This window comes from Atta cephalotes, assembly GCF_000143395.1.
Source record: "Atta cephalotes unplaced genomic scaffold scaffold00015, whole genome shotgun sequence".
NCBI classification, from domain to species: Eukaryota; Metazoa; Arthropoda; class Insecta; order Hymenoptera; family Formicidae; genus Atta; species Atta cephalotes.
The window spans coordinates 3,509,943-3,530,087 of NW_012130079.1; the positions used below are offsets into that span (position 1 = coordinate 3,509,943).

The window sequence follows — 20,145 nt, forward strand, 5'->3', positions numbered from 1 at the left end:
ACGCTATTTTGTATCATATATACATATATATATATATATATATATATATATATATATATATATTTAATAATATATTTTATATAATTTTATAAAATTTCAGTGTATCTGATGAATGTAATTCTTGTGTTACAAATAATACTTCATAATGCGATTAATATAAATATTTGTAAATATATTTTTCTATACATATATGTTGGACGATACATCGTTTATCTCTATTTGCATGGTGTTAATATTGGTGTAACACAATTCTTAATTCTTTATTCGCAAAATTATGCCACAACGATTGTTATTGAAAGAAAAAGAAAAAAAGAAAGACACTAACGAAGAATGATACATCGTGCTCTTTAAAAAATGATCAGTTCTCGATTACACACTATTTTAAATGGCTGATAAGTATAGTATTTAACACTTAATGAAAAATGGTGACGGTGACCAATTTGACCTTTTTCGTTCTGACACGCAAAAGGAGCTAGCGACATCTCCGATGACAAAGGTACCAATGCCACTTTCTACTTTGTTAAAGTTCATGGGTTGAGATAGATAGCCACTACTGTGACTAGACTTGAATCCCTGGCTTGCCCGATTTTTGCGCAGGACTGCGAGGATCCAAATCCGCTGATTCGCGCTCTGGCAGTTCGCACGATGGGCTGTATACGTGTTGACAAGATAACCGAGTATCTGTGCGAGCCGCTGCGCAAATGCCTGAAGGATGAGGACCCATATGTACGCAAGACTGCAGCCGTGTGCGTCGCCAAACTTTATGACATTAACGCGGCCTTAGTGGAGGACCAGGGATTCCTGGATCAGTTGAAGGATCTCCTGTCCGACAGCAATCCAATGGTATGTAAGCTTTCCCAATGTCAGAACTTAAATAATACAATAGATGTTTTAAAATGTTATTCTATTTATACACATATTTAATAAAATATTATTAGAAATGGTATAATAAAGCAAAAGGAATTTGTTAAGCAAAAAAGATTAAAATTCATTATTATCTGAAGAGAACAGTTTTATGGATAATATATGTTGATTAATTAATGTTGTTATTAGGTTGTCGCAAATGCAGTAGCTGCTTTGTCTGAGATCAACGAGGCCAGCCCGAGCGGTCAACCGTTAGTAGAAATGAACGCGCAGACTATAAACAAACTTCTGACGGCGCTTAACGAATGTACGGAATGGGGCCAAGTTTTCATCCTGGATTCATTAGCGAATTACTCACCCAAGGATGATCGCGAAGCGCAAAGCATTTGCGAACGGATCACTCCGCGTTTGGCGCATGCTAACGCTGCAGTTGTGCTTTCTGCCGTCAAAGTAAATACAGATAAATAATAAATACAGGAGAAGACCTTGATTAACTCTATTTTATACAATTTATTAAAATTTTTCTACATTACCATCAACATCTAAGCGCAAGATTCTCTCTAACAAGATTGGATTAATCATAATTTCTTCTCCTGAATCCTTTAAATTTATTTTTAAAACTTTTTTATAATTTTATATATTAATTTTATATATTAATCAAATTTATTTCGATATTTTAGGTATTAATGAAATTAATGGAAATGCTGCAGTCCGAATCGGATTTTGTCGGCACACTTACAAAGAAATTGGCGCCTCCTCTTGTTACGTTATTGAGCTCCGAACCGGAAGTTCAATATGTTGCATTGAGAAATATCAATCTCATCGTGCAAAAACGACCAGATATTCTAAAACACGAGATGAAAGTATTCTTCGTCAAGTACAACGATCCTATTTATGTAAAATTGGAGAAGCTAGATATTATGATTCGTCTAGCGTCACAGGCCAATATCGCGCAAGTTCTGTCGGAATTGAAGGAATATGCCACCGAGGTCGACGTGGACTTTGTAAGGAAAGCTGTGCGAGCCATCGGTCGCTGCGCCATAAAAGTCGAGCCGTCTGCAGAACGTTGCGTCTCCACGTTACTGGACCTGATACAAACAAAAGTAAGTAAAGATATTACAGACATCTTAAAATATCAAATTTTTAAATATATATCCTTAATATATTTTTATATTTTAAATATTTTAAATATGTAATATTGAAGTTTAATATTTCAAAATTAATTGATTATTGATTAATTGATATCTTTAATTTTTCTCAGGTGAATTATGTTGTTCAAGAAGCAATTGTAGTAATAAAAGACATCTTTCGCAAGTATCCTAACAAATACGAAAGCATAATTTCAACTCTATGCGAGAATTTGGACACATTAGATGAGCCTGAAGCACGTGCCTCCATGATATGGATTATCGGAGAGTATGCAGAACGCATCGACAATGCTGATGAATTGCTAGAAAGCTTCCTGGAAGGCTTTCATGACGAGAATACACAAGTACAGCTACAATTGCTCACTGCAATTGTCAAATTGTTCCTCAAGAGGCCTACGGATACGCAGGAGTTGGTTCAACAAGTGCTCAGCCTGGCTACGCAGGATTCTGACAATCCCGATCTGCGAGACCGCGGTTTCATCTACTGGCGATTACTGAGCACTGATCCGGCAGCGGCTAAGGAAGTAGTGCTTGCGGAAAAGCCTCTGATCTCAGAAGAGACGGATCTGCTGGAACCGACATTGTTGGATGAATTGATTTGCCACATCTCGAGCTTAGCATCCGTATATCATAAACCTCCTACTGCGTTTGTAGAAGGTAGAGCAGCTGGTGCCAGGAAGTCGCTGCCCGCTAGAAGCAACTCAAACGAGGAATCTAACCGGACAACTGCACAACCCCACGCACAGGTCATACCCGCTCAGGATTCCCTGATTGGTGACCTCCTCAGTATGGACATCGGTGAGCGAATCTAAATTTAAAATTAGAAAATTAAAATGTGTAATAATAATATTTAAAAAGTATGTGTTGTGTAAATGCTTTTGCTTCGAAAAATTTCAAACGTATTTTTTATATAGTCGCAGATAAAAAATATGTCCATCCTACTTATTTATTTATTGATTTATTTTGTTGCAGGTGGACCGACAATGGTCACACCGGCACCTGCACCACAGTCTTCGGGACTAGGATTAGATCTTCTAGGCGGTGGCCTCGACGGAATCCTGAACGACAATACGAGTGCACCAGCTGTTTCTCAGAGCACAACGGGTCTGCTCGGTGATATATTCGGCTTCAACCAAGGTCCCACACCTTATATATCTCCCAAAGTTAATTGGCTACCAGCCGAAAAGGGCAAAGGTTTTGATATTTGGGGCACATTTTCGAGAAAGTAATTAATATATTAATGAATACAGAGAACATCTGATTATATATTTCCTTGATTCCAAATAATTATATTATGCAAAATATGTTGTAGAAGTGGCCAAATTAGCATGGATATGACCTTCACAAACAAAGCAATGCAACCTATGGGAGGATTTGCGATACAGCTTAACAAAAATAGCTTTGGCTTAACGCCGGCAGCTCCGTTGCAAGTTCCAGCTCCTCTGAGTCCTGGATCGAGTATAGAAGCGAATGTTATACTGTCTACCGCGGGTGCGGTGCAACGTATGGAGCCTTTGAACAATCTGCAAGTTGCTATCAAGAATAATATCGATGTTTTCTACTTCGCGTGCATCGTACCTATGAATGCATACTTCGCGGAAGATGGACAGTTGGACAAGAGAGTGTTTCTTTCTACCTGGAAAGATATACCTGCACAGAATGAGGTATTATTCATCTTTTTTTTTCTATGTTTGTCGAAAAATGCTTTCTGTAAGATTCATTAATAAAGAAAAGATTCTTTAAAAAACATATCTTGTTTGCAGGTACAATATACGCTAAACGGTGTAATGTTGACCGCAGATCAAGTGGTGCAAAAGATGCAACAGAATAATGTCTTCACAATTGCTAAGAGAAATGTAGAGGGACAGGATATGCTTTATCAGTCTCTCAAGCTGACGAATAATGTCTGGGTATTGAACGAGTTGAAAATTCAGCCGGGCAATCCCGATGTCACGGTATGCTTAATACAAGTATCATATTTAAATTTTATCAATATGATTATCATAAAAATTAGCAGTTAGTTTAAGAAAAGTTTTCTTATTCTTAGATCTTAGATTCTTAGAAATATAATTTTATTTTGACTTAATGTACATTTTTTTAAATTAATGAAATTCTATAAAAAATTGTTACATGGGATATTTTATACATTTTTATGTTTACCTTAAATTTTATCAATCTTCTTTTCTTTTATTATAGCTATCCTTGAAATCTCGGTCCGTAGAAGTCGCTCCTGGAGTATTTCAAGCGTACAATGCGATTTTACATTCTTAAGTTTTCTTTCTTTCATCAATTAGGATATTGCTGTAAGATGCAAATTATAAAAAAAATGCGAACATGCGCAGCAACTTATTTATAGGAGCTATCTATGTACATCCGCATGAGACTCGAGAGTATCTTGAAACACAGTACTACAGGAATCTCTGTTACAGATTGAATTTATTATAAAAATGACCATGGACGTGTATGGAAATAAAGATTTATGATATCACGTTTGTGTCCTTATTTATGCGTTTTTTTGTATTTAGATATAAAAAATATAACATGTACATGTTTATAATCTTAAACAGCCTCTAGATGATCAATATTATTGCACAATACTATTTTGATTATTTGGAAGCTATATTACTTTCAAACTGTTTTGAATTGTTTAACGAGAACATTAATGTTTTATAAAATAATTGTACAATATTGAGTGTTTGGAGGACATTTTTTTATACTTTCAACCATATATATGCTATATGCAAGTAGGATCAAATATATATTCGACAGACTATATGAAAATTAATTACAGTTTTCATTAAGTTTATGATCAATTTTTAATATTTTCAAATATATCTAATTATAAAATTTTTATTTTAATTATGCTATAAAGAGTTGGATACATTCCAAGATATCTAATTGAATTTACGTCTTAAAAGAAATCCAATTTAATCCAGGAATACATAGCTAAAAAAAACTATGACGATGTAATAATATCGACATAACTATATAGTTTATTAACACAACTTGTGGTAATAAAAAATTTTTAGTTCCTAAAAAAAATTCTACGAATCTTTTGCATTTACTACAGCATATCCTGTTATATAGATAGGTAATGTCTCGTAATGTGAAATAATACTATAATACATAATGTGATCGTGTTTATTTATCGAATATAAAGAGAGAAATCGAATACATATCGAATAAAATTAACACTGGACTTTTCTTCTAAAAGAGCATCCCTCAGTTAACCGTGCTTTTCCACCCGTTGGTGTACAAAGTATCGTACGGCATCCGTCACATTCTACTGGCCTCTGGGCATGTGAGAAAATTGTTTTGATAGCATAGCAGCCCGGGCATTTGACATCCATAAAATAACTGTTAGGCTTCTGTACGAGCCTCTTCAGTTTGTGTTTCCTTTTCTCCTCGATGGGGCTCGGATGGAGAAAATCTCTAGCCAACGGCATTCTGTAAAATAGATTCAGCCATCAAAAACTTGTATTTGAGGAATAGAATTATAAATCCTTCTGTCAAACAACACTTTTTCGCGTGTATTTAAATACAATTTGTTTTATTACAAGTAAAAATGTATACATACAGTATTGTGCAATCTTGTGCGATAACAACGTCATGGTATGACAATAACATTAGGATTGCTTAACGAAAAATTATAAATATAACACGAGCTCGATTTGTCGAACTCTTTTCCGATACAAATACGATCAGAAACGTTAATTAACATCTACCGGATAATTTGTGTAGTAATGGGCGATACCGCAACGGGCAAAAGCGCAGTAACATGCCGCTCACGAAATGAGCATGAAAAACTATTTCCCAGATTGACTGGGCCCACCACAACATAGGTTAATGGAATTCACGCAACAGCGAATAAAATGATGCAAATACTTACACGATTCGCAGAGTATTTCGCCTTAAATTCGATAATTACAATCGCACCCACGTGTTTACAGGACAACGTTAAGCACTGGAAAGGAACGGTATAGGATTTGACGCGAAACATTTAAAACCCTAGACCCAGAAGAGTCCGCCAGTATTACCAACTTCTGTTTGCAAATGGGTAAATTTTGTTGATTGGGTGATTGGTCAATTGGACTAAATAAATCTGGACAAGTCAGTTTTCGCGCAAAGTAAAGACGAATGATATGACGCATCTTACATAAATTTAACCCTTGATGTTATCATCTACGGAATGCAAAGTGTATTGAAAAAAAATTAAAAATTAAATTAAAAAAATTTTTTGACGAAACTGGCGATCTTTTGTAACAAATTTTATCAATAAATTTCTGCATTTTCTCAGTTTTTAATATTATTTAATTTTCTTGTGAAAGATTGAAGAAAAATATTTATAGAGACAAGGCCATTCAACAGAGAAGAATTGTGTACTTAAGAAAAAAACATAATTTTTAATTAAACAAAAGCATATTATGTCTTCTGTCGAGACAGAATCGAAGAAGAAGAAGAAAGTGCTTATGATTTGCTTGGGTATTATATAGAGATATCACATAACTCGTAAAACATTTTATACTTTTTAATTTTGTAAATATATATATATATATATATATATATTTTTTCTAATGAACATAATACAAAATATAAATAAGCTATATTTGTGTTATTAATTAATGATTTATTTTATATTACAGGCAATATTTGTCGTTCGCCTATAGCAGAGGCTGTATTTCAGAATGAAGTGAAGAAGAGAGGTTTGCAAGATCAGTGGAAAGTAGAAAGCGCTGCCATTATTGGATACCATACAGGTAAAAAACCAGATATTAGAGCCCGGGATACGCTAACAGAAAATGGAATCACTGATTATTCTCATACAGCACGCAAAGTAAGATTTTGTATTTTCAAGAATAAACATTAAAATTTTATTATTACGACATTTTATTATTATTGTAATAGCAATTATAGCTTGGATTTTCTATGCTCTGAGTAGTTTTATTTATGATTAAATTTTTGTGAAAAAATAAATTATTATAATTAGATAAATTGTAATTAGATGAATTATTCAATATTTATTTTATTTAGAATCATTAAATCATGGAATTAATATATATTGTATTACTATATACCATTGTATATCTAAATATCTTTAATTACATACAGATCGAACTAGACGACTTCAACAAATATGATTGGATATTTGGTATGGATCAGGAAAACATTAAAGATTTGCTTAGTAGAAAACCAATGACTTCCCAAGCAAAAGTGGAACTTCTAGGAAGTTATAATCCAAGCGGAACAATCATAATACGAGATCCGTATTACGTACGTCATCTTTTGGCGTTTATAGAATTAGAAAACAAAAATTGAAGATACATTGAATTATTCTCATGATCTTTTTACAGGACAGCGATAGTGCAGGATTTCAGAAAGCCTATGATCAATGTGTGACATGCATAACAGCATTTTTGAACAAACATTCGAGTTAATGAGAAGACTATTCTAAAGAATCAATGTACCTATATATTTTTAAAAGAATATGTTCTGAATCAATAGGTACAAAATTTTTAAATATTGAATTTATTACAAAATAGAATGTTTTTAAAGAATATTTTCATATTTAATATAGAGAAATGAATATTGATTTAGACATTATTCATAAGATCATTGTAAACCTATTGGTATGTTCTAAGATAATCATATAAGAAAAGGATGTGAGAAATGTGTAAATATTAAAAAACTATATAAAGATAATATATATTCTTTTCTCATTCCATTTTAATTTATATTTTCACAGCATAATTATGTTAAAAAATTACATATATATAAAGATTAATAAGAATTTAAAAAATTAAAAAAATTTTTTTTTAGACTAGAATTATTTATTTTTTATTTTCAGTAAATATTTCAGCAACAAAGCTGAATGAATTTCTGAAAGTATCATTTAAGTTTCTAAAATCTGAAGTTTCTAAAATGAAGGCTTAAATTTTTTTATTTAATCACACACTTGAAAAATAATTTGCTAATATATTTTAAAGAGTTTATCATCTTATTTTATCAAGCTACTGTAGTGGCATATAATATTAGGTATAGTAAAAAGAAATCCATTATTTTTCCATTTCATGCAAAAATAATGGATTTCTTTTTACTACACCTAATATATTAGTGTTTGACAGGATACTCCAAAGATATAATTTTCCTAATTTTCAAAGCTCACTCTTAAGTGATGCAATTTCCCGCCCACATGTAACCTTGTAGCACATACGCTTGCCAGATTGACTCCTCTATAATTTGTTGTTGTGTTATAAGCGCAAAATTTCTATTAAGATCTATTTTTAGTAGAGACCACTAAAAAAAATCACTTCTTTCCTCGCGCCACCCGGTCTGATTAGATTTGACAATGGGCGCGTTCAACTTGATAAAGCGGCTAGCCTACTCGCCGAGCAAATAAATATAATTGGTTGTTACTTATAGATCCAACCAATCATATTCAATCACTTGGTAAGCACGATTAGCTACTTTGCCGTCTTGAACTCGCCCAATCACTCGGTAAACTTAGACGGCTTTGCCGTCTTGAACTCGTCTACTGTCAAATCTAATCAGACCGGGTGGCGCGAGGAAGACAGTGATCTTTTTAGTCTCCAGAAATATCCTAAAAATAGATATTAAAGAAATTTTCAGTGTACTTTTACTATTTTCTTATCTACTATAACAAAAAATATGATGCGAAAGAAGAAAGTTCTCATGGTTTGTTTAGGTATTGTAACTTACTTATTTTTAATTATAAATTAAATTTGTCAAATTGTCATACTGTTTTAAAATATAGAATAAGGAAATTAAGAATGTGTACGGAGAGACGCCTGATATTCTAATATTATATTAATATTTTGCGTCATCTTTGCTTTATATCTATGATAATGGATTGACACAATTAGCGCTAATAGTATCTCCCCAAACACACCCTAAGTAATTATTGTTATCCCAACAGTTTTTTTTTGTAAAAAAAAATATCTAAAATATATTAACTATGGTTTTTCACTGCAAGTACTGAAAATCAATAATATACGAAATTTTCAGTACTCGCACTGAATAATGAACAGACCCACTTTAACACATACATGTGATGAAATAATTTCTTTAAGGAGAGGCTCCGAGATATTTCACGTAAGGTTACAGTTTTCTATTTTTAAGAGTTATATAATTAATATAATGCATGCAATGTACATATAACTCGCAAACTGAAGTATAGCTGAAAGCGGTCTTGGCTTTTCTTATAATGAAATCTATGCATTCCATCTAATATAATGATGATATATGCTATCTAATATGCATTTCAAAGTATTTCAACAATGTTTTAAACTAGAATTTCAATATTTTATTTTGAATCAACATCTTAATTTTTTCATGCAGGGAATAGTTGTCGCTCTCCTATGGCGGAAGCGGTGTTTCAGGATCAAATCCGAAAAATGGATTTGATAGATTTCTGGGAAGTCGAAAGCGCCGCTCTTCTAAGTTATCATGTAGGCAATGATCCTGAACCTAGAGCAACAGCCACACTTCAAAAAGCAGGAATTACGGATTACTCTCATATTGCAAGAAAAGTAAATGTTAAACTTAATAAACAATTGAAAGCAGAGATAATAAAAACAGACATTAAAGGTCGCATGCTCTAACATGCTCTAAAATGTTCCTACCATTTACTCACTCTAACGCGCTCGTTGAAATGAATAGGAGCTATAGCAGGAGCACATTGGAGCAAGCTGAAGCATGCGATGCGAACAAATTTAATAGATTTCAAGATAAATTGAAATTTGTTATTCCCTGTTTCTATTGCCAATACTTTTTAGTATCTCAAATTTTACAATTCAATTTGATTCTTTCTTCTGTTTGTCTATCAGTTTTACATAATTGTTGGATAAAAATATTTTCCACAGCAATAGATATACAGAGATTTGAGATAGAATTATATCAGGAGTAATTTACAGATCACGACTAACGATTTTTACAAATTTGACTGGATATTCGGAATGGACGAATATATTATCGAATTATTGTATGAAAAGCAACCGGAAGATAGTCAAGCAAAGATAGAACTACTTGGGAAATACGATCCATCTGGAATAATTATCATAAAAGATCCTATCTTTGTACGTATTATTCGAGAGATTTTGGCTGTGTTTGATTTCGATAAACTTTATTCTATCTTTATCACTCATTACTTGTAGAAGGAAGATAGAATATAGTTTACAAGCTCGTGAACGAAACAAAAAAAAACGCACCCTCTATAAAAGTAATTTAACAAGATAGTATATTGTTCTATTGTAGAATTGAGTATATATAGTATATGAGTATAATAGCAAAGTTTGTTTGTCGACAGGATGTTGGTAATGTCGGATTTGAGAGAGCATTTGAGCAAGCTTTAAGAAGCGTACGCGCATTCTTGGAAATTCACAAAGTATTTTTCATTTCAAATATTTTATATTTCTCATTTCATCTTTCTAATATTCATATATATATTTTAAAAGAGATTGCCCAATTTTACGAATCTCTGCAGAATTAATGAGTTGTTAAAAAAAAATTTTGACATCTTATTCCAAACATTCTAAACTTTTATAATTAACTCAAGTTTTCTTTACAGGATAATATGCTCGACAAATCATAATAAAGATGTTAAAAATTTTTATTTTTTAGAAGTACTAAAAATGAGAAAAGAAATGAGAAATTAAGTTTTACCTAATTTATTCAGCTTGTATAGGGTGTTCTATAATTCATCCGACAGAACTTGTGGACAGGTAGAGCGGACTAAACTGAGACGGAAAGTCCTCCACCTTTACAATTTCCGCAATAGTTAACGAAATATTAATCTCTAAAGATCACCGAATCTGTATATTGTAGAGTACTTACAAAATAAATAATAAATTATAATAGATTGATATGTTTATTATTTACAAAATATATTTACAAAATAAAGAGACATTAATTTTTCTGAAATTCAATTTCTCTTAACGCAATAATCTGTAGACGCGTTCTTTCACAATTGAAAGTAAAACGCTTTCTCTAAACCGCGAACAAAAACCTAAATAAACGGATCATAATGATTGTTCCGACATAAAAAATTTATAAATATTTTTTACATTATAAATTGAGATCAATACTATTTTATCGATTAAGATTCGAATGTATATAAATGTAAAACGATCATTTTTTTATTTTTTATATTTTTTAATTTGTAATTTCATTTGTAAATTAAAATATGTATATTCATTCTAAAAGAGTAATTTGAACTTTTGAGAAACAAAAAACTATCAAAATAAAAAACAGGTTAAATATAATTAAATAACAAAGGAATATTATGAGCCAATTAATTATTTTAATGAAATGAATTTCAAATACTTAAAAATAAACATTTCAACCTATCTACTAGATTAATATCATGTAATAGTTATATTCATGCAAAAATGGCGTACACCAATAGACCAAAAAAAATATAACATATGTGACGTAATATTTAACAATTCCCCTGAATTAAAAAATATATATAATTGGGAGTACAAAGGGAGTTAGTTCGGTCTGTTTTTTTGTGTTCAAAAATGCATTTATTTCAAAATACAATGAATGAACAGATCAATTAAAGTATTGTCCATCGCTGCCTACTTTTTTCCATCTCTCAGGCAATTTTCGAATTTCATCTCAAAAAAATGACTCGTCTTTGGAGATCCAATTTTGGAGCCAATTTTCGATTTCTACGAAAGAAATGAACCGGTGATTTGCCAAATCGTGCTGCATCCTTCGGATCAGTAATTAGACACAATCAGTAATTAGAAGGAGCAATGTCCGGAGAATACGGTGGGTGCGGTAAAACATCCCATTTGAGCGTTTTCAAATATTTTTTTACGATTTTAGCGACATGAGGCCGAGCGTTGTCATGAAGAAGGATAATTGTATCATGTCTCTGTTCGTTTTCTCGCAATGTACGGCTCAAACGAATCAATTGTAGCCGCTACCGATCGCCCGTAATGGAATCGCCAGGTTTCAGCAGCTCATAGTAAACAAGACCCTTTTGGTCTCACCAGATACAGAGCATGATCTTCAAACCATGAATGTTTGACTGTGATGTTGAGGTCGATGGCAATGATTGACCGGATTTAGCGTAGTATTTTTTCTTCTTGGAGTTGTCGTAGAATATCCACTTCTCATCTCCAGTCACAATCTGATGCAAAAAACCTTTTCTCTGTTGTCTTTGAATCAGCTGTTCGCAAGTGAAAAATCGCCTTTCAACGTTTTTCGGTTTCAGTTCCCAATTTCCTTGTTTTTGAATCATTCCCATGGCTCTCAATCGTACAGAAACGGCTTGAGTTACTCCCAATGATTCTGCAAACTCCTCTTGCGTTTGACTCTGATCTTCTTCGAGTAATGCCTCTTAATTCTTTGTCTTCGAATTTTTTTGGCTGATCAGAGCGGGGCTTGTCTTCAACGCTGAAATCTCCATTTTTGAAACATCGAAACTATTCCTTACATGATTTATCAGTTGGAGCAGTGTCACTATAAACTTCGACAAGCATTCTATGGGCTTCAGCCCCCACTTTTCTTCCAATTAAAGCAGAAAATCAAAATCTCCCGCAAATGCTTGGTTAACACAAAATTCGACATTTCAAACACAATAAAAATCAAGATTTTTGTATGAAACTCAAAGCGATATAAACTAAATATTATTAGCAGATATTTAACCTCTCTGAAACTGCCAAAATCAGCTGTCACTATGAACCATTCACAATAGCTGGAGGCCATCTTTAGGGAAACAGACCGAACTAATTTGTACTCCCAATAGATGAATATTGACGATTAACACACTTAACACATTTACAAAAAACCATATTTCTTTGTAAAATGAGAGATTTGTATTTTATTTTATTTTATGTATATATACTATTATATATCTTCTATATTTTCCGATTTTTATTTTGATTACATAGAATATGTACATAGAATATGTACATATTGAACATGAGAACACATGAATTAGAGCAATTACATCAAACAATTGATACTGTCTGATGCGATAAATTTGTATATTTGATTTCCTCGGAGAGCAGAGGCCTCAACCTCTTCATTCGCTTTAAATCGAAATTTGTCTAACGTCGTTTTAAGTTTTTTTAAGTTTCTTAACAAGTCCTGACTTAATTATAAATCAATTCTAAACAGAATCATAAGCTCGTAATTTATTCTTGTAACATATAAAAACTTATGATTACTAATGTTTTATAATTTTATATACTGTAAGATATACGATCATTTATAATAAATATCTATGATTTCTCGTAAATCTTACGGTTAGCAAGAAATCGTAAAAATATTGCATCAAGTTATAAACATCTGTAAAAGTTCTTTAAAAGAATATAAAGAACATAACATATTACGAGCTTTCTTCTTAGAATTGAATCTGTTTAGAATTTAAATATTAATCAGGATATACTCCACACAATATTGGAGCACTGTTCTTTAAACGAAGAGACATATATTAGTCTCTTCAATTACTAGATAAAGCGATGTTGCGTTTAAACGAGAAAAAATCACAAACGAATCCGGATCTATAGATCACGAGTCGACCGCTTAGAGCGATGAAGCCACTCGACTCCCTCAAACGAAATTTAATTCGAAATTCATATCAGTTGTTATAAACAAAAAAAAACAAAACAAAAAACCAATCTTTAAGAACAAAAACGCACCTTTTGTGAAATAATTTTGTTACTCTGAATTAATTATGTGTAAAAATTTGATGAAGCAATTATGCTGAAAAGAAATTCTTAGTCTCATATTTACTTTCTGTCTAGTATATATATGTAAATCTGATGAAGCATATACTCGTTCAGTATCGAACTTCAAGATTCTAAGTCATAAAATGTTCCATTTGCGCCAATTGCATAATTTGTTTCCTCGATTAAAGAAATTTAATTAATATCTGCATCTCACGTTAGTGAATGTCAGCTTGAGTAAATTCTTTTTGACCTTTGCCGCCATGGTTTCATGAAGGTGCCAGAACGAGATATGGAGAGAATCAAACATGAAATATGATAAAACATGCGAATTTTTACACGTTAATTTATCAAGTTTTTATATTCTCAATATATTAACCAATATAAACTAACCAATACAAACTAAAATACAAATATTGAATTAATATTATCTTAGAAGTGTCTAAGATTTAAAAAATCCAATTATTAATTTTTCCAGTTACTAATTTTTAAATATTAAATTAATGAAATCTTAGAAAATTTCACAGATTTTCTCTTATTCTGGAAGGAAAAAATATTCATCGAAGCTTGTGAAGTAATTAAACTTTAATTAAAAACTTAGAAATTTATACAGATATAAAATATGAATTATCTAATCCGATAATTATCCGCTGTTAAATGTTATAATTATACATTAAAACAGAGAAATTGTGCGTTAAGGATGAATTTAAAGGATATTATTTAATTAATTTGAAGGAAAGCTGGTGAAATCAGCCATAATTCCTATAAAATATAATCGCGCTTGTTCTGAACGTTGCAGAAAGATTAGGGAATTTTTGCAATAACGTAGATTCAGATAAGGTGCACGCTAAAATCACGTTATCCTTTTTTAATTGTTAAGAAAAAGATAACGTGATCTTAGCGTTCACCGTATCTGGATAACGGTATTGTAAAAACTCTATTGATTACAAGCTGCAGAACGTAACTGCGTACATTAAATTAGATAGGGATTGAGACGGGAACGAAAAGATAATAATTGTATTGGTATTCTCGTTAAGAAATATAATGATGTCATTGAAGCGAGCAATGCAGGATATTTTGCATATTGCAGAATAATGAATATAATCACAATGCAAAAATGTTCAAGTACATTAATAATATGCATATCCCGAATAAAAATATTAAACAATACACGCGGATTATTAAATCTTTTATGCCAATTCCACGAATGTAGATTAACTTTAATTTTGGTTCAACTTAATGACTTGATTATTCATTTTTTTCTAATTCTTACAAATAGAAAAAAATAAAAAATATAAGTTGAATCGAGATTAAAATTGACACACATTGGTAGAAAATAGGTTTAAAGTTTAAAATTAAATTTAAAATTTTGAAATTAAATTTAAAATTATTTCGAATTATTTTGATCAAGCTAAAATCAATTATTATAAAAGTTACACATCAAGTTTGTTGTTGTATAAGGAAAATTCCACGTGATGTCATCGTATATGATGAAGTTGGCCGCGAACATCACAGGCGCATCGTTGGAAGATTTCCTCTCCTTATTAACTATGTTATTAACTATTCCTTATTAACTATTCGTCTACGCATTTGTATGCAATACATGTCGAACTTATACTCGATAGTTCAAATGTACAAATACTGGACATATAATCCTTCATTCATCATGTGATTCATATTTCCGATTCGTTTTTAAATTACAGTTCATTCAGAATGTGTCTGCTGAAATGTGGAATATAGTTACATCACGTTTCCAACTTCAGGTAGATCACGTTATCTGCACTTTTCATGCAAACGTATATCGTCTGTTTATAAATCTCCCTCTCGTAAAGGGGAAAATTTTATAAGACGCACGAAAACTATCCCTCACGGTTGAATCTTTTATTTTCCCTTCTCTTTTTCTTCAATGTTTTGTTTGCTTGTTTTGTTTATTTATCTATTTCGTCCTAAATGCAGAAAACATACACAATGCGATATAAATACAGAGAGTAGATCTCTTTTTCTCCCATGATTTCCACACTCTCACACATAAGTATACTCATGCATTAATGTAACACGTGTGTTGAATCTGTTGAGTACTTTGATTACAGAAACAGAAGGATCCGTTTCACAAATGTCGAGCCCACAGTCGAGCCCTCTCTCGAGTGAAGTGTGCTGCAATAGGGAATCGTCACGGTGGAGAGTGGGAAATCACTCCCGCGGCGCGATTCGTTCCTTAGATCAGGCTATAAAGTAATGCGCCGACGAGCGGAACGTACGGAATTAGGGCTCCAAGCTACCGCGTGCGGTGCTACACTGCTACATGCTAGCGATGGCTGACGAAACATCGAGGGATACGTTGCTGAGTCGCGTGAAGGAACAGGGCGAATTGGTGCGACGATTAAAGGCCGCAAAAGTTGATAACACGCAGGTATGCGGACTCAACCCTTCAAGCCCTTTCCCCTCCTCCTCTGGGGAAATCCCTGACACGTCGTCTGCCCGTGACAGATGTACCTCCTTTCTCTTATCCTCCGCATCTCTCCGCTCCACATCGCGCTCAATTACATCCTGTCATCGTGTTACCTTTACTTACTTCCGTGAAATCGACACTCGAAACTGGTCTTTTGGTCTTTTCATCTTAAGCAGCTATTTCAAATGTTTTTGTCTTCCACGTTGCATCATGTTCCCTCTAATTTATGCTTCGATCTCCCCTTCACATTATTATCAGGTAAATGCCAGGTCTGTTGGCTTCAGCTGCAACTTCTACGCTCAACTTTCTTTTCATTCTGGAATCTAACAAAGCATGAAACTGATTCCTCTTTTCTAATAATGAAAATGCAGTTAAAGCGAACAAACTTTTCGTAACAATGGACATGATGCAACAAGTCCCTGTAACAGCAATCTTTATTGAGACAGGTGCAAAGAATAGATTTCTCTTTTTTTTTTGTCACCAATGTTCTAAGCCTTTCTTTAGAGAGACGTCTCGTTTCTCAGGAGTACAGAGAGCAGTCTGATATAAACATTGAATTAGAAGGCTTAAATGGTGATTTTGCGGATATCAGCTATGTCTGTGGTTGGTGTCCAACGTCCAAGGATGCCGAACTGTTCGACATATTGCGTATCATCCTTAATGGTGAGCTTGCAAGGTGGCCACATCTGAACAGATGGCATATTAACATGAAAAGCTTTAGTCAGGAAGAGCGTCTAGCGTTTCCTGCTGCAGAAATGCCGCTTACTTCTTTGGCAGAAAAAATCGAGCGACTAAAGGGTATTAATTATATTAGCAAAAATATGCTAGACAAAAAGGTGAGACAGCTGGTTGCTTGCAAGCAGAGCTATCATAAATTATTGCGAAATTGTCGTGGCTAACATTCAGAAAAAAAAAGCCTACCTAAGAAACCCAGAAGCTTTTACATGGTAAAAATTAGATGGATACCGTTTGAAAAATGAATACATGTTTCATTCTGAAAAGTTGAATTTCCTAAAAAAATTCCTTTTATTTTCTTCCCAAATTTTGAAAAATTTTGAGACAAAGGAGAGAAAGATTGAAGACAATTAGTCTCTGTTAATTGTAGACTATGGCAATAATTAATGACAGCTTCATATTGGCTTGCTTACTGATGTTATCTCTGCTGTTTGGACTAGTTTGATAAATCAAGAGATTGAGGGGACTTTTCTCTTTCATTCTGGTTGCCTTGTAATTCCTTCATCCATTCATGATGTTACGCCTGATACGCAAAAATTCTTTCTCCGTCGTATGGAAACACAATCACAACGTACTGATGTCCACGACACAGGTGGGTACGACGTTCTCAACTATCGTACCCTGGATATCTAAGAATGAGATCGATGTTATGTTTCGTATATTAATAATGTATTCATTTGTTTGTTTGTAGATAGCAGAGGAAATTGCCAAGTTGTTGGATCTGAAAGCAGAATTAGGAGAGGAAAATGGTTGCCCTCATAAACTCATCCTCAAAACGCCAAAAGGCACGAGGGATTATAATCCGGAGCAAATGGCACTGCGATTGGGAGTGTTGGAAAAAATAATATCAGTATTCAAGCGTCATGGCGCTGAATCGATAGATACGCCTGTATTCGAGTTAAAAGTAAGAGTAAACGTACAAGTAGTTATAAAAGACAATATTAATTTCAATTTTTTATTAATATTAATACTGTTCTTATCATAGGATGTCTTAACAGGTAAATATGGTGAAGACTCCAAGCTTATCTATGATTTGAAGGATCAAGGTGGTGAGATCCTCGCACTTAGATACGATTTGACAGTTCCTTTCGCGAGGTATCTAGCTATGAGCAAGATTTCTTCTATTAAAAGATATCACATCGCCAAGGTCTACCGAAGAGATAACCCAGCCACAACGAAAGGCAGATACAGAGAATTTTATCAATGTGTAAGCATAATATATGCATATTATTACATTCCAAGAATATTTACATTTTGCATTGATATTTGTGTTAATTTAATTTGGTATCTTTAAGGATTTCGATATCGCAGGCCAGTATGATCTAATGCTACCAGACGTGGAATGTATTCGGGTTGTGTGTGAAGCATTGGAAGCTCTGAATCTAGGACCATATTTAATTAAGGTGAATCATAGATCTTTATTGGACGGCATATTCGCCGCATGTGATGTGCCACAGAGTAAATTTCGTAACATCTGTTCCTCTGTGGATAAGCTGGACAAAAGTCCATGGGAGGAGGTAAAGAAAGAAATGACGGACGAAAAGGGATTGGATGAACATATTGCTGATAAGGTCGGCAAGTATGTCTCGCAATCCGGTGGAGTGGAACTGATAGCCGAATTGAGAAAAGACAAAGAGCTGATGAAACAGTCTGTAGCTGTGCAAGGTTTAGACTCTATGGAACTGTTGCTAAAGTACTGCGGCATCTACAAAATTCTGGACAAAATTAAGTTTGATTTAAGTCTTGCGAGAGGGCTTGATTACTACACGGGTGTTATTTACGAAGCTATACTGTGTGGTACGCATTGATTTTTTTCTTCCTAAATTTTCTTCGTATATTACATGACGGAAATAATTTTAATACGAAATAGTTTTGGTAAAATATTAATAGCGTTCATTAATTCTTCACAGGAGACGATGTCGGTGTTGGTAGCGTAGCAGGTGGCGGCCGTTATGATAATTTAGTGGGAATGTTCGATAGCAAGAATAAAAATGTACCTTGTGTCGGCGTATCGGTCGGTGTGGAGCGGATATTCAGTGTTATGGAGGCAAAATTGGCGAACAAGGGCCTAAAAACGCGTACTACTGAGATTGAGGTGTTTGTAGCCAGCGCACAAAAGAATCTGCATGAGGAGAGGATGAAGATATTAGTGGATCTGTGGAATGCCGGCATGAAGGCAGAGCAATCTTACAAGAAGAATGCCAAACTCTTGGCGCAGCTGCAACACTGCGAGGAGAACGGCATCCCGCTGGCAATAATCATCGGGGAAGGCGAATTGGCGAAGGGTGAAGTTACATTGAGAGTCGTCTCGACACGAGAGGAGACTCGCGTGCCACGTAGCAACCTCGTCGACGAAATACGGAGACAGCTAAAAACATAGTAGCATCCCCTATGCTCAACTTTTCGCTGTTGAGAGATCTACATCAGTACAAGAAAATACTTATACTGCATTTAGTTTCATTTTCCGCGTGTCGGAACAGTTTATTAGATTTTTGCATGAATTTATTTGTATTATTTCGCACGACGTGCTACGATCGTGAGAAACTTTTTGTCACCGATAGATGCTAACTGTGAAGTTATACAAGTGAATGCATGTGAGGAAGTGTACCTACACTTACTACATGTGAACATATAGGTACAATTTCTACATTTCTAAATAATTCTTTAATAATCCGAATTTCTCCGGATGAAATCTAGAATTTAACTGGATTAATTTAACTGGAAATAATTCACAGCTTCGAGTTACAGCTCGAAAAACCAAATACATCTCTATAATTTATTCTGCAAGAACTTGTCAATAAAATACTATAAATTTCGTAGAATGTGTCTCATTTCTTCCTTTACATTTTATACATTTAACATTGATTTCAAGATTTAGTAGAATAAATATGATCACGCGAGTGACTGTGATAAATGTCTAAGTCACAAAATCGTAGCTGACAAGTTGAACTGCGATATGAAATATTAATCTGCAAATTACTTCGAATGATATGATTTAGGTAGCTTAATTTTTCGAATTGGGATCAGATTTTAATTCAATGGATTTTTGGATTCAATAGAAAATATTTTTTTCTCTTTAGTTATTTAATTTAATATTTTCGTATGATTTATTTATATAATATTTATGTTTTTGAAATAATTTATTTCAGTTTAAATTAAATTGAGGATACATATATCTTACTCATTATATCACAGTTTTCTTTTATCAAGTTTAAATTAAACTAATCTAAATAACTTGAATATTTTAATT

The 20,145-nt window shown here is 33.2% G+C and overlaps 4 protein-coding genes and 1 long non-coding RNA gene across 5 annotated transcripts in view; 4 read left to right on the plus strand and 1 right to left on the minus strand.

The window, feature by feature from the left end:
• Window positions 1-4,500, plus strand: part of LOC105618077 (AP-1 complex subunit beta-1) — a 6,481-nt gene extending 1,981 nt beyond the window's left edge. Inside the window, exons 3-10 of the mRNA XM_012199616.1 lie at window positions 598-843; window positions 1,054-1,314; window positions 1,545-1,967; window positions 2,126-2,810; window positions 2,985-3,237; window positions 3,325-3,676; window positions 3,776-3,967; window positions 4,209-4,500. Of these exons, the coding sequence (XP_012055006.1) occupies window positions 598-843; window positions 1,054-1,314; window positions 1,545-1,967; window positions 2,126-2,810; window positions 2,985-3,237; window positions 3,325-3,676; window positions 3,776-3,967; window positions 4,209-4,283 (2,487 nt within the window). The 3' untranslated portion in view covers window positions 4,284-4,500. The remainder of the gene's footprint in view (window positions 1-597; window positions 844-1,053; window positions 1,315-1,544; window positions 1,968-2,125; window positions 2,811-2,984; window positions 3,238-3,324; window positions 3,677-3,775; window positions 3,968-4,208) is intronic.
• A 639-nt stretch (window positions 4,501-5,139) lies between these two features.
• On the minus strand, window positions 5,140-5,987 carry LOC105618078. Its single transcript, XR_001046484.1, has 2 exons — window positions 5,902-5,987; window positions 5,140-5,459 (listed from the first exon to the last, which is right to left on the minus strand). It is a non-coding gene; the product is annotated as an uncharacterized LOC105618078 (long non-coding RNA).
• Window positions 5,988-6,436: 449 nt separating this feature from the next.
• Window positions 6,437-7,709, plus strand: LOC105618079 (low molecular weight phosphotyrosine protein phosphatase-like). Its single transcript, XM_012199617.1, has 4 exons — window positions 6,437-6,494; window positions 6,656-6,846; window positions 7,122-7,283; window positions 7,364-7,709. Exons 1-4 carry the CDS (start codon window positions 6,437-6,439, stop codon window positions 7,445-7,447), a joined length of 495 nt encoding a protein of 164 aa, XP_012055007.1. The 3' UTR covers window positions 7,448-7,709.
• Window positions 7,710-8,678: 969 nt separating this feature from the next.
• On the plus strand, window positions 8,679-10,620 carry LOC105618156 (low molecular weight phosphotyrosine protein phosphatase-like). Its single transcript, XM_012199697.1, has 5 exons — window positions 8,679-8,715; window positions 9,369-9,559; window positions 9,944-10,105; window positions 10,336-10,413; window positions 10,597-10,620. The coding sequence occupies exons 1-5, from the start codon at window positions 8,679-8,681 to the stop codon at window positions 10,618-10,620; spliced, it is 492 nt and encodes a 163-aa protein (XP_012055087.1).
• A 5,393-nt stretch (window positions 10,621-16,013) lies between these two features.
• On the plus strand, window positions 16,014-19,275 carry LOC105618080 (histidine--tRNA ligase, cytoplasmic). Its single transcript, XM_012199618.1, has 6 exons — window positions 16,014-16,121; window positions 16,685-16,996; window positions 17,587-17,799; window positions 17,881-18,102; window positions 18,191-18,692; window positions 18,806-19,275. The coding sequence occupies exons 1-6, from the start codon at window positions 16,014-16,016 to the stop codon at window positions 19,273-19,275; spliced, it is 1,827 nt and encodes a 608-aa protein (XP_012055008.1).
• The last annotated feature ends 870 nt before the right edge of the window (window positions 19,276-20,145 follow it).

Excerpts from the sequence above, each read along its gene's own strand:
- LOC105618079 (XM_012199617.1), top strand. The coding sequence starts at position 6,437 with ATGTCTTCTGTCGAGACAGAATCGAAGAAGAAGAAGAAAGTGCTTATG. Across the intron at positions 6,847-7,121 it reads ATTCTCATACAGCACGCAAA|ATCGAACTAGACGACTTCAA; the intron begins GTAAGATTTTGT and ends AATTACATACAG. Across the intron at positions 7,284-7,363 it reads TAATACGAGATCCGTATTAC|GACAGCGATAGTGCAGGATT; the intron begins GTACGTCATCTT and ends ATCTTTTTACAG.
- LOC105618080 (XM_012199618.1), top strand. The coding sequence starts at position 16,014 with ATGCTAGCGATGGCTGACGAAACATCGAGGGATACGTTGCTGAGTCGC. Across the intron at positions 17,800-17,880 it reads CGCCTGTATTCGAGTTAAAA|GATGTCTTAACAGGTAAATA; the intron begins GTAAGAGTAAAC and ends TTCTTATCATAG. Across the intron at positions 18,103-18,190 it reads ACAGAGAATTTTATCAATGT|GATTTCGATATCGCAGGCCA; the intron begins GTAAGCATAATA and ends GGTATCTTTAAG.
- LOC105618156 (XM_012199697.1), top strand. The coding sequence starts at position 8,679 with ATGATGCGAAAGAAGAAAGTTCTCATGGTTTGTTTAG. Across the intron at positions 10,106-10,335 it reads TCATAAAAGATCCTATCTTT|GATGTTGGTAATGTCGGATT; the intron begins GTACGTATTATT and ends GTTTGTCGACAG. Across the intron at positions 10,414-10,596 it reads CATTCTTGGAAATTCACAAA|GATAATATGCTCGACAAATC; the intron begins GTATTTTTCATT and ends TTTTCTTTACAG.